This window comes from Sycon ciliatum, chromosome 1, assembly GCF_964019385.1.
Source record: "Sycon ciliatum chromosome 1, ocSycCili1.1, whole genome shotgun sequence".
NCBI lineage: Eukaryota > Metazoa > Porifera > Calcarea > Leucosolenida > Sycettidae > Sycon > Sycon ciliatum.
In genome coordinates, this window is record NC_088643.1 from 72,697,221 (window position 1) to 72,709,977 (window position 12,757).

The following is a 12,757-nucleotide window of genomic DNA, read 5'->3' on the forward strand; positions in this document are numbered from 1 at the left end:
AGTCGAAGTACAGTGCTGCTTTACTGAGGCGTTCGGTTAAACTTTTTGGTCGTTAAACTATCCGGTTTTACAGTACCTGATTATTATTCTATCAGGTCGGTCAGAATGGGAGCAGGTTCTTGAGCAACCGGCCTTCCTGTTAGACCACTATAATTGAATGGTTCGTAACCCTAACTAACAAAAAACAACAACAACAGCAACAACAACAGTGCCCTCCCGTATCTACAGACCGATATTTTCACTGCAGACAAGATGAACAGAGCCCAACCCCCTCCCCCCCCCCCCCCCCCCACCACCAACCAATATAATTTAGGGTGCCTCAACTCAAATGTTCAAAATACGGTCACTTTGCTGCATACATCACTTCAAATTTTTTGAACAAGCGTTTCGGAGACAGCAGTTTTAATATAGCTACAAAGACAACTAATTGCACAGTAACCATTTCATATAATTATGTCGACATGTATGTGTAAAATGTTGTACTTCGAAGTATGATTATCGCAAGGCACACAAGTTCTGAACGAATCCTCGCTTTCCCTTCCTTGTGTGCCTTGCGATAATCGAACAACATTTTACACATACATGTCGACATAATGTGCTTACTGTGCAATTAGTTGTCTTTATAGCTATTAAATTGTTTGAATTGTATTTCCAATGTGTAAGTGGCTGCAATGGAGTCTGCAAGTGCTTAGAACAGGATACCCCAATATCTTCTCTAAAGAATATTGATATTGGTGGACGACCCCCTAGTACTCTCTGCTGGCAAGTACACGACTGTAAATTCTGAACAATACATGTGGATCATTGCCAGATTTCACCAACCTGAGCCATTTTTTGATAATTTAAAAGTGTGAGTATGGTTGTAAAACGGTCACCAAAAAAAACAAAACAAAAACAAAAAAAACAACGAGAGACGTGGGAGGAAAAGTAAAAAGAGCTCCCCGGCGGCGTGTTGGATAAAACAGCTAGAAAGAGTCTACATATTGAAAAAGAAAGAAAACAGAGCTTTCTATGAGCTGGCTATGGCATGGATTAAAACGCGTCAACAAGAGCTTGAGGACTGGACCAGCGCAAGCTATCATTGATGATATTGCCGAAAGAGCACAGAAGCACTGGGTGGCCACCAGCACTGACCAGTGTTGAGCATATTGAGACTGACATACGTGTACAGCACTAGGCTGCACGCTCTCAACACAAAGAGAGAAAATATGCTAATAACGCTCCTCTGCACACTCGCAACAGAGCCAAGAGCTATTCTGAAAAAGCCCCTCCAAGTAGTGTATCGTAAATGTATACTTCCGACAACAAGGATCCCCGTTAGTAGACAGAGCAAAGACTGCCACAGATAAAAGCAAAACAATAAATAGAATAACGGAAAGCAACCTAAAAGAAGCAGAGGGGTTTATGACAATACACTACTTATCATGGAGGTGAGACTGATGTTCTTGGCGGGTTACAGGTCTTGGGTAGTACGCCTGCTAGTGAGCAGCAATGTTCATGGCAAGGGAGTATTTGAGCAAGTGGCAAATGCTGCTAATTGCCTGTTGGTAATCACAAGTGTGGTGTCCGTAGCGACACCTGGACACCAACAGCAACTTGCCATTTTCTCTACTCGGTAGATGGCACCCGGGCAACTTGCCGTTCTCTCTACTCGGTAGATGTCACTCGGTAGTTCTCCCGCTCAATGCCCACATAGCGCAAAGAGTCAGTTGGTCCGTAACTAGGGAGCACGAAGAGAAAGATATACGGCCAAAAATGTAATAAGTGATACAAAACAAGGCAGAGCGAGGCACACCAAGGCAGAGCAGACCATCCTCAAACGCTACTATAAGGACAAAGTTCTTCAGTTATTGGTACCGTTAAGAACAGTCAGAGCCCCCGCCCCCACTCTTCGTCGCCATGCTTTGGAGGTGTGGTTCTGTCTGCGGGTCATACGGCACCATACAATGTCAATCTGTACGCAGTTTACCTTTGAGTGTATTTTGAACATTTGAGTCGAGGTACCATTACCGGTCAGGTACCTAAATCTACCTTGCTGAGTATTGATAACGGTCACCTACATGACTGTATGTTTCAAACACACTGCACATGCCAATACACGTTGTCTTCCCATGGACTACAGGGAAGCATACAAACTGATTTTGTACATTGAAATGAAGTGGCTGGCTTTCAATAGATACCTGCAGGAGTGCACTGACTTGCGTGCAACATCTAACAAGAACAAAAAAAAAAGAAAAAGGAAAGGAGAACACAAGTGTAGAGGAACTAACCGGTAATCGAAGAAGAGCTCTTCTCCAGCTTCGATGTTGCGCTTGGCAAATATCCCGATGTGATGGTCACCATGCACCATCATAACTGATGCGAGAAAACACATGACACAAAAAACAAAAACTGAATGCAACAGTGCAGAACACATTGCACTTGCAAAATGGGCATGGAATCGGTTACTACCAAGCCTTCACTAGCTGGAGATCATAACCCACATGCAACGTGGCCACTACGGAAAATACAGCAAGGCATTGGACTCAAGATGGAGAACAGAAAACTTTGTACCTCGAGCAGCACAGTTCGGATTGATGGAGTGGTTGGCAAAGCGGATTTTGTTTCCTTTCCGTGTGGCATCCACGACAAACTCTGCAGCGACAAAAAGAGAGGAGACGCCGAAGTAAGTGTCGGGAAATTGACCAAATGCACATCTGATCATGTCCAAGGAACGTCGAGGAGCAACAAACCGAACTGAGTTGCATTGAAACAGCACGATACTAACCGGCATTGAGATTGAAGAGGAAACTGCACTTCCACTTGTCGTAGACCTTTCCACGGCGCTCTGCTTCATCCTGAGATATCATCTAGTTGCCAGAAGGAGAACATTAACATACGCAAGTACATCATGCCATTGGCTGGTTGCAGGTACACACATACTGTACACACATGCTGTACACACATGCTGTACACACATGCTGTACACACATACTGTACACACATACTGTACACACATGCTGTACACACATGCTGTACACACATACTGTACACACATACTGTACACACATGCTGTACACACATGCTGTACACACATGCTGTACACACATACTGTACGCACATACTGTACACACATACTGTACACACAACATCTACAATGCGAACAAAATGCGGAATCGGCCTCGGAGGTGGCACCACGGTTGTTCGTGCAACTACAGCAAACAGAAAACAATGGCTATAGTACACCGGGGGCTTTACCTGAGGTTGATTCTCATTGGCCAGCAATAACAGAACAACAGAACATCAGTCAAATCAATGAGCACACGCACAAGGTCAACATTTCACCACAATGCGTGCAACACTCATTAGTTTTGATAGCAGCTGATAGGAGCGCGGTGTAGTAAATCCTCCCATAGCACCATGCATGCTAAAGACGCCGGGATTGCAAGATGAAGCGAACGGCACCACACAATAAGAAAAGCAGACTAAGGAACACCGACGCAGTGTGTGTAGCACATTTTAGGTTGCTCACCTCTCCGCAATATTCGCTGATGAATTCGTTCTTCTGGGCGGCCTCTTTAATGAAGATGCCCCAACCGGCGACATCGGAAGGTGCTAACAACAAGTGCTAGAAAGGACAGCGAAGAAGAGGGAAACTTATTTAATAAAAAAGCATCTAGCCGTGCACCAAACCGCTTACTACAAACACTCAGATCAAATGCGACTCAATCTGGAGACAAAGAAAATGCCGCTCAATACTTCTGATCTAGGACCCATGCAACACACAATACCCATCCACTTTGTGATTCTTGGTTACCAGATTAGCAGTGCCAGTCTAATGCCTTCGGATCAGCATGAGTGCCTGGCTAGAAAATGCACGGGATGTCCTGCCACTGACTCCCTCACCTTGCGATGTCCACGCTGAATGCACACGTTCTTACACGGCACCGTTTTACTCTTGAGATTTGTCGCTACAAGAAAGCCACAGGCAGCAACAACACAAACGCAGGGAAGCCAATATGAAAGGCAGTCTTGGTCAGGCTACCACCCAGCACTGTAACACATGCCAAACAGAATGATGACACATTTGACAAAGATTCCACCACACCTCATACCTGTGAGAAATCAAGGCAAACATAGACGAATGAGAGCATGTCAAGAATGCGTGTTGAACAAGTGGCACTGGATGTTTAGAACACCGTGATCATCCAGTACTTACAGGCACCGCAAGTCAAGCACAGGTCAGGATCACACTCTCGCAGCGCGCCAAAGCAAGGGCACTGCTTGGTGTTGCACGCCGCCTTGCACCGGCATCCAGGAAAGCGATTCTGACCTGAGAGCAAAGACACACAGTGCAGATGGATCTGATGTGAACTAACACCGATGCAGTATGCCAAAAGAGTTCTGCTCCACACATTCGAGGGGTGAACCAAACAAAAGCCAGTTGGTCTCATCGGCTTCTCAACTGGCACACACACGCTGAGAGCATTCTTCCAACGTTCAAGCTCTTCCGAAATTATCCCAAACTATTGTATAATAAACATGTACAATGTGCATCCCGTAACATTGACCTAGGGCACGACACATTGCACTGAGACCGAGAGTGGACTCACATTCCGATGAACACTGGCAGTACTTCTCGCAGAAGTTATGTCCGATGATGCACGGGCAAGAACTATCACATGGGCCTTTGTGATCGCAAGGCCGGTAGTTGAACATCAAGTTCGATGGGTTATCAGAGCCTGTAGTTAATGATGGGAAGAGTACAGAATAAACAAGATCATTGAGGTGAAAAAACCCCAGACATAATTATGTGAATCCCCCCCCCCCCCCCACACACACACATTCTATTTCGTGAAAAACTCGGCAATGCTGTTCAGCCACTCCAGACCCATTCTGTCTTTGAAATACACTGTACTTCGTACTTCAAGTGCTTCCTTTCCCAACGACATTGCTTCCTGCTTCAAACCTGCACCACCCTCACCTTGCTTCAATAGAACCTGGCGGAAGTGATTGGTGAAGGCCCTGAAAGAAAAAGCATACATAGTGTAACAAACGTAAACAACAGAGGAAGACATGCCCTGGTACACTAACAACACAAAATAGCCTCGATACGGAGCATGAATATGCCTGCTAGAAATGATAGTTATACAGTACAAAATAGCCTCAATACGGAGCATGGATATGCCTGCTAGAAACGATAGTTGCACAGGCCTTCAGAGTTGAATGCAAACGTAAAGCAAGCACACAGCTAGTCTACCGCCTAGTGCTCACACCAACTAGCACTCACTTCTGCTTCTGATTTTTCTTGCGGCGCTTTCGGGCAGGCGCCTGCTGCTCCTCTTCCTGCACGTCCTCTTCGACGACATCGCACGGGTCGTGGAGAGCAAACTGCCAAACCTGAACACCAGCACAGTAGCGAGAGTGCATTCACGACGGCTAAGGTGGGCTCACTATGCTTGGACTCCTAGCATGCTCTCACAATGGTGCTAGGTCTTCATATCACCATGGCAACGTAGACGATGATCGACAATAACATGTAATGTAGCTATGATCATGCCACTGCACATACATGTAGGACACATTCGGCAAAAAACGGAAACATGGGACGCACCCCACTCATTCGTGATATGGATCAAAATAAATTTGTGAAAAACAGTCGAGACAGAAAAGAAAAGATTCCCATCCATGTCGGACTCAAATAGCACCCGGAATCAGGGGAATCAAAGCGCTTCACGCAATAAAGGGCTGCAGAATGCCTCACCTCTTCACATGTCCGCGTGCGAAGCACCTCTGCAAGCGTACAGTAATTAGACGGGAAAAGAGGACGCAGCACACGAAACGCTGACTCCTCGGCGGGTATCCAGCCACTACTATCTGTGACAGCAAACACGGCAGACACCCACCCACACCCATACCAACACAATATGTCATATGAATTACATGTACCGTAAAAGTCCGTAAATAAGTACCTGCCCGAAAAGAAATACCCCCTTCATTCTTTTGGCTCTGTCTGTTGAAGTCAAGTCAAGCCCGATAAACATACTGCCCGAAATAAGTACCGGTACGATGCGCACATGCAGCACGTAGCATGTACATCTACATGAAAATGACTTCTCCACTACACACAAGTCAGGTCCGAAAGTTAGTTCGTGCCCGAAAGTCAGTACCCGCCCGAAAGTTAGTACGGGTGTGGTCACTAAATTCGAAAGTAAACACGTACTTATTTACGGACTTTTACGGTAGTGTGTTACTTCAAGTCTTTTTCAAACACTTCTACATGTAGACACTACACCGGCGACACATCAGCAAATGCAGCCAAAGCAAAAGCAACTACCCTGCCCGCGGCGTGCACACATAGAGTCCAAATACACTGTACACACTGTCCACACGTCATTCACACATGTACATTGCTGATCAATGAAATACGATCGAGTGAGTCAGATAGGAGCTGGGCGCGGTGCAGCCCTCGACCTGCGCCCACTGGGATTATCACTTGACAGGGCACAAAACTGACTCACTTGATTGGATTTCATTGAGCAGCACTGTACGCACACGCAAGCACACACAAGGACGCAGAAGCAATACATACAAGAAGACAAGGATCCAGACTGCGCTGCTGACGCTACGGCGGCAGCGTCCAGGGAACGCTGAGGCGATCGCACGCCCAGGTGTTGCTGCCGATTGCCGGGCGGTGGTTCAAGCGCCTGGGACGATGCACCGGCACTGGCTTGAGGCTTGGCGCTGGCTGAGGGAGCTAGCCTGGACCCCGCCGATCTGCTTGGTGAAGCTGATCGCGATGTATCACAGGATGGCTGACCTGATGACGGTGCACTAGATGCAGATGAAGCAGGGCTACTACTGCCAAGGGCCGACGGCGTCCCACTTGATTCAGGTAACGTCGGAATACCAGCCTACAAGCAAGAATGGCAAGAAGCACCAAATTCTTAAAAAAAAAAAGAAGAGTAACAAGGGTCAGCGAGGGTCCTTGGTTTGAGTCCTGGTGGCGACAGTCAATTTTTCTTCAGACTTTCGCCGTTTGCGTCTTTCCCTCAAACCAGTGAAAAAAAAGGATCACAATCAAATCACACCTCTCACACTACTCAATACCAGTGCCGAGTACATCATGTAGCTGCAGCCAGGTACAATGTACTGCAATGGCAACACTCCCACCCCAACACACCCACGCACTCACCTTATGCATGTAACAATTGGGACCACACGGTTCGGTGCGAGGCTTGCACTCTGACTGCAGAGTGAAAGAGCAGTGGAAACAAATGGAAACAACACCATCGGACCAGAAGAAGATACCGTGAACAGCGCATGCATTCAACTGTCCAACATCGACAAGAATTTACAACAGAACAAAGGTAATGTGTCAAAATAAGACTTGAATCTGAACACATACAAAACAATTTTCATGCAAAAGCAGCTGGTACAGTAAGCGGTACTACAAGTAGGCAAAGAAATTACCTTTTTGCGATTGAATCTAGGAGTTGGACGGAATGCTGATCAAAAACACAGAACATGGAACATAAGCACATAACAACATCAACACCACATCGCATGAAACATCCCGGACCACCAGCGGTCACCTTGACCTTGGTCAGGATCGAAAGAGCACACAACAAAACCAACACAGCCCAAGTACAGGTATTTCACTATACGCACAGATGACTTTCAGACATAGTCACATGCAGAAGAGAGGGACTTTCACCAAACAACAGTGCCACTGATCTCACCATGTAGGAAGCAGTCGTACTTGAAGCAACGCCGGCAGAACAAGGAGTGATATGAGTGAAGACTCTGCTGCCTCGGCACAGACTGAGCGTTGGCCCTGCAATGCCACACCGACGAAAAAAAGAGGAAATATGAGATACGGCATCTTCCTGGCATACGGAAAAAGCATGCTACACACACTAACAGTACAGCTGCGGCAGCATCAACTGTGCCCGGCATTCGCTCTGGCCAGACCCGGAAGTTTAATGCAAGCATACCATGCGGTCGCTATTCAGCAGAACATACATGGTGATGGCATGATGTGCACATGTGGTTGCAAGCCATAGAACACACCGGCAAACAGAACAGTTGTTGTCACTCACCCATCGATATTCGGCAGGCACTGTACATCCAGGCCTTTCTTTTGCAGAATAGCGCGGTACCTACAGTATCGGTACAGCACACACATTATTCAAACATAACGTTATCCGCCGGATGAGTACGCGTGGCCCATGCAACATAGGGATCCATCAATACAAACAAGCATATACACAAAGCATGCACCTAAGCAACCATGACCTGTACTAAAAGTCTATAACAGTGACCGCACTACCATTCGATATGATGGACATAGTGGATCCAAAAATGGTCAACATAGTGATAAATTTCACCCCGCTGATGCGTCCTTTTCTTCCGATTATTATCTTCTCTCCTTCTTTCTTTCTTTTTCTTCTCTTGCCATGGCTGGCTAACGCCCCCTCCTTTGCATTGGCTTCTGCCATTGGACGGTGAAATAAAATAAAAAGCCAATGAGCTGGAGCATTCAGTGTCTGAAATCCTCAACTGCAGCACAAGATGGGCCAGAGATGCACTCAGTCGGTGTAACAAGACGTAACACTACCACTCACTGGTGGCATTTCACCACAGGACAGAACACAAGCTCAGAGGTTACTGTAAGTCAAACAAATATTCGGCGCATGTTTATTTTCGGCTATTTTCGGCCTGGACATGTTAGGCCGAAAATTTGTTGCAGCCGAAATTTTGTTTTGCAAGGTTCAGCATGATCATGTGACAGTATATACAGGTGGCAGCAGCACAGGCCGAAAATTTGATGCGGCCGAAATGGGTATTAGCCCTGGGAGGCCGAAATTGGAATGGACCGAAAATTAGTCGACTTACAGTAAGACATAATACGTGGGGCACGGCACGAAACATGGCAAAGAGCTTACCGGTCACACAGCTTCGACACGTTCCAGTTCTTGTCGGGGTAGGCCTTGACCAGCGCAGTCAGCACGGTCTCGGCCTTCTCCATAGATAGCTCAGTTGAATCTATCAGTGCCACATAAACCACATGACACATCAAGGACAGAACATCACACCATCAGAACACACACAAAAGACTAGCTCAATAAGGCATCAGGGAAGAAGCAAGCACACGCCCAACTGAAAACAAGCCTGGTTGGTTGGCATAGAATCCAAGCATGTAGGCCAGATTCTGCCTAAATAGACCAGCATCCTCCGCACCTGGTTGACTAGGGGTTCAGAAAAACTCCCGGCTACTTCCACGGTACACCACAGGTGACAGCCATCCTCCCATCACAGCTATTCCCTTCCATGGCCAGTCAGTCAGTCAGTCAGTCAGTCAGTCAGTCAGTCAGTCAGTCAGTCAGTCAGTCAGTCAGTCAGTCAGTCAGTCAGTCAGTCAGTCAGTCAGTCAGTCAGTCAGTCTCCCCATGGTCCAGCAGGCAAGTTCTTACTTGAGCTGGCGGCCCAGAGGTGTTTCTGAGAAAATTAAAAGGGTCTACTAGTACCTCATTCTGATACGTGTACATGTAAAAACACACTCTGTTTCACACAGAGAGTACTGCTGGGATGCTGGTCAACAGGAACAGAGACGAGATTGTGATGGAGAGGACAGGTGGTGTCACTCAGACTCCTACAGCTGCTCTGGGGCCCTGGTCAAAGAGTTTTTCACTTTTCAGACAACTCACATCTACTTCAAAAGTAGGTCAATAATTCTGCCTACTGCCTACTACCTACATGTACACAGCTGCTGTACTTATACCGGTCAGCTATAGCAGTAGTATAATATTATGCCTAGTAAACTTATGAAATGATATCATAGCACAGCAAAGAGCTGTGGCCGCAGCCCTCACAGGACACAATGCACACGTACCGTCCGGCTCTGATGAAGACAACTTCTTTGACAGACGGAGCACAAGCTGGTGAAGGATATCGTCCTCAATGTCATCCTCGGCCGCTGCACGTAGACAAGCAAGCAAGATACCGCATCGCATGTGAACATGTTAATAACTTTGTCAGCATCCTAGCAGAACAAGGCATCAGTCTGGGACAGCTCTGGTCACTGAGAAAAAAAGAAAGAAAAAAGTTAGCCGGATTCCTGAGGAAAGCAACGAGTAAAGGAATGGGACTCACAGGCCTCAGCAGCATCATGAACGCGGCCCTCGTAGTTCTGAATCAGGTCGTCAATGAATCCTCGCTCCTTGTCCAGTAGTTCATCTCCCATGTAAGGAATGTTGTGGAGGACAGTTTCATCGTCAACCTGCACGCAACGAAGACCACAGTGATGCCGTATGAGTTTATTCAAGCCAGAGACTAAGCAAAGGCAATGAAGGCGCTGTAGTACAGCTCAAGTTCGCAGTGAAGAGACCCTTCGTGGCATTTGGAGTAGAGAGGTGAAGTTTCTTAAATGTGTAAGTGGCTGCGTTGGAGTTTGCGGACAATTAGAAAAGTTTATCCTGTTTATTGGAATAATTCATTTCACATTTAGGCCACACAGTTCGTAAAGCAGCCCACACGTTCCCAATGCAAAAGAAACCAAACATACAGATGTAGGCAACTCATAGAACTCCTGCAGTGTAGCTTACGATGAAGTTCTGCTGGTTTGATGCCCAGGAACTGAAGTGCGGCAGTGATGGGGTAAAGTTCAGCTTGCACAGTGGCAAAGAGACTTGTTTGTTGTCCATACCATTCACAACACTGGCCTGTCAGTAAAGAGAACAGTGAAGGTAACAACAAGAACACAACTTATGACCTTTTTTCGGGGTATGGCAATGAAAAGTCCTACCCACTGAGAGCAAAGGCCATTTTATGAAACATGAAATCATATTGGTACAGCAGAGAGAGAGAGAGAGAGAGAGAGAGAGAGAGAGAGAGAGAGAGAGAGAGAGAGAGAGAGAGAGAGAGAGAGAGAGAGAGAGAGAGAGAGAGATAGAGAAATAGGGAGAGAACCAGACAGAGAGAAGAGAGAGAATAGAGAACGGGCAGAAGATAAGATAGGTGATACGATGTGTGTGTGTGTGCGCGCGCGCGCGTGTGTGCACGTGTGTGTAAGAGAGGTTCCAAAAGAAATGTCCAATAGAACGTGCACAATTACCATCTGCGTCGAGTTCACATGGTGGCTCAGTGCAGGTAAAGTAGGATGTTTCTCTGTTTCGCTGTCTGAATCCAGAGTGTCGAGTGAGCTGGATATGAACTCACGGTTCTTCTCAAACAGCTCCTAGTTAATGGCAGTGCAAAAGATAAAGGAAGGAAGCACACATCAAGTCGACATAATCACATGTAAGTTGCGCTCTTTACTTAACGTCTATAGATGCCAGAGCATTTTTCAATTTTCAAGAAACAAACTTTTGTACCGGTAATGTCTCTTCCCTCAACAAATAACACACGTACAATGGTCATCACTTCATTGCTTTGGTCATATTTCCAAAGTATTAAAACCCATCTTGTTCCACACCTTGGAAGCAAATAGCAAAGAATTCCCTCCATCCCAAATTACAAAGTAATTCGAAAATAATAATTATCGTCATTTATTGACGGCTCCTGAAAGGTGACTTATAGCTTAGGGCTTGCAAGTGAGCATAGGACATCTACAATACACACACTACTGTCTTCCACGGTTGACCCATGTGCATGCATTCTCTGATAATGACGTCACACTGAACGGCCATGCTAGTAGAATGCCATGCACACCATTATTCGTTAGTCGGCAGCATTGTGTTCAGGACAGGCCTCGTCTTGCGTTGTAGAAGCAAGACTGCTGTTTCTGTGCTTTCACTGCTCAACTTGTGTCAGTTTTCACTTTTGGCGCATTGAAATGAGTTTGGCAACACGGTTGCATCACAGTCCCCAACTATTTGTGGGCCGTGGACTACTGTCGTGACCCATGACACAAAGCAGCTTCAAGACTATGGGTGTCCACATTTTTAGAGACTGTATCATCCCGTCGAAACGCATCCAGCCGAATTTGAAAGTTTGAATGAAGTAATGCACGTATTACGTATTGGACTACACAAACTCATTGGAAATGGATTGCACAGCACTTTATTATATAAACTGATATTGTTTAGTGGTGTTATCTGCCCTAAATTGCATAATTTTGTTGGGTACTGTGTGTGTACTTGCTCCTCAGAAGCTCTAACCTTCAGCTGCTGCTCACTCTCCACTTTCCGGTTATCTCTCAAGCCGCGCAGCTCACTTCGAATACTGGACACGAGTGAAGCAGCTGCTACCTCTGTTTCACCACCATCTTTGCCATCAGCCGAAGCTGATTTTTCTGCCATTGCCACAGCACACGCAAGGAATGAATTGCCGCACGCAACAGTCAGAAAGTGAAGCGTGAATTTCGAAAAGGCCAGTTCAAACCAACGCAACCACACTTGCGTTGATCGATCTTCCAAACATAACACCCCTGCCCTGTACGAAACTTCGAAATGTGCATGCACTTCTTGTTGCCCTTTTGCGATCGATCCCGTGCACACCTGAGCAAACCGCGGGAAAGCAGCGTGTGTGCACCATCCGACGAGTGCGCTACTCCGCTATACTACTGCTAGCAAGAGTCCATAACATAACTGGGTTATGTACTCTTGCTGCTAGTCTAGTCTGCTACCCACCCACCACGTGTTTCTGGATCGACTTTTCTTTTTCTAGACAAAAGACAGTAAAGTCAAGTTTTGTTGCTAAAATCTGAATCAAATAATTTGAATGATTTGTCTGATTTTCAAATCGCATCTGACAATGATGATGATATAATATGACC

General features: G+C 46.3%; 2 protein-coding genes across 2 annotated transcripts in view; both read right to left on the minus strand.

The window, feature by feature from the left end:
* LOC135805321 (P-selectin-like) overlaps nucleotides 1–12,757 on the minus strand; it is a 34,278-nt gene that overhangs the window by 15,890 nt on the left and 5,631 nt on the right. The gene's annotated exons all lie outside the window — the stretch shown is intronic.
* Nucleotides 782–12,434, minus strand: LOC135805319 (histone-lysine N-methyltransferase EZH2-like). Its single transcript, XM_065319339.1, has 22 exons — nucleotides 12,141–12,434; nucleotides 11,096–11,218; nucleotides 10,587–10,703; nucleotides 10,135–10,261; nucleotides 9,875–9,958; nucleotides 8,928–9,027; nucleotides 8,082–8,141; nucleotides 7,722–7,816; nucleotides 7,453–7,487; nucleotides 7,175–7,228; nucleotides 6,572–6,893; nucleotides 5,744–5,856; nucleotides 5,270–5,379; nucleotides 4,964–5,004; nucleotides 4,593–4,721; nucleotides 4,199–4,312; nucleotides 3,886–3,950; nucleotides 3,512–3,607; nucleotides 2,768–2,849; nucleotides 2,554–2,634; nucleotides 2,271–2,355; nucleotides 782–1,720 (listed from the first exon to the last, which is right to left on the minus strand). The coding sequence occupies exons 1-22, from the start codon at nucleotides 12,279–12,281 to the stop codon at nucleotides 1,648–1,650; spliced, it is 2,247 nt and encodes a 748-aa protein (XP_065175411.1). The 5' UTR covers nucleotides 12,282–12,434; the 3' UTR covers nucleotides 782–1,647.

Bases quoted from the DNA above. Each gene is read 5' to 3' on its own strand.
- LOC135805319 (XM_065319339.1), bottom strand. From the start codon at position 12,281: ATGGCAGAAAAATCAGCTTCGGCTGATGGCAAAGATGGTGGTGAAACA. The intron at 10,704-11,095 runs GTAATTGTGCAC...CTTTACTGACAG, and splicing joins ATGTGAACTCGACGCAGATG to GCCAGTGTTGTGAATGGTAT. The intron at 3,608-3,885 runs GTGAGGGAGTCA...TGTCCTTTCTAG, and splicing joins TTCAGCGTGGACATCGCAAG to CACTTGTTGTTAGCACCTTC.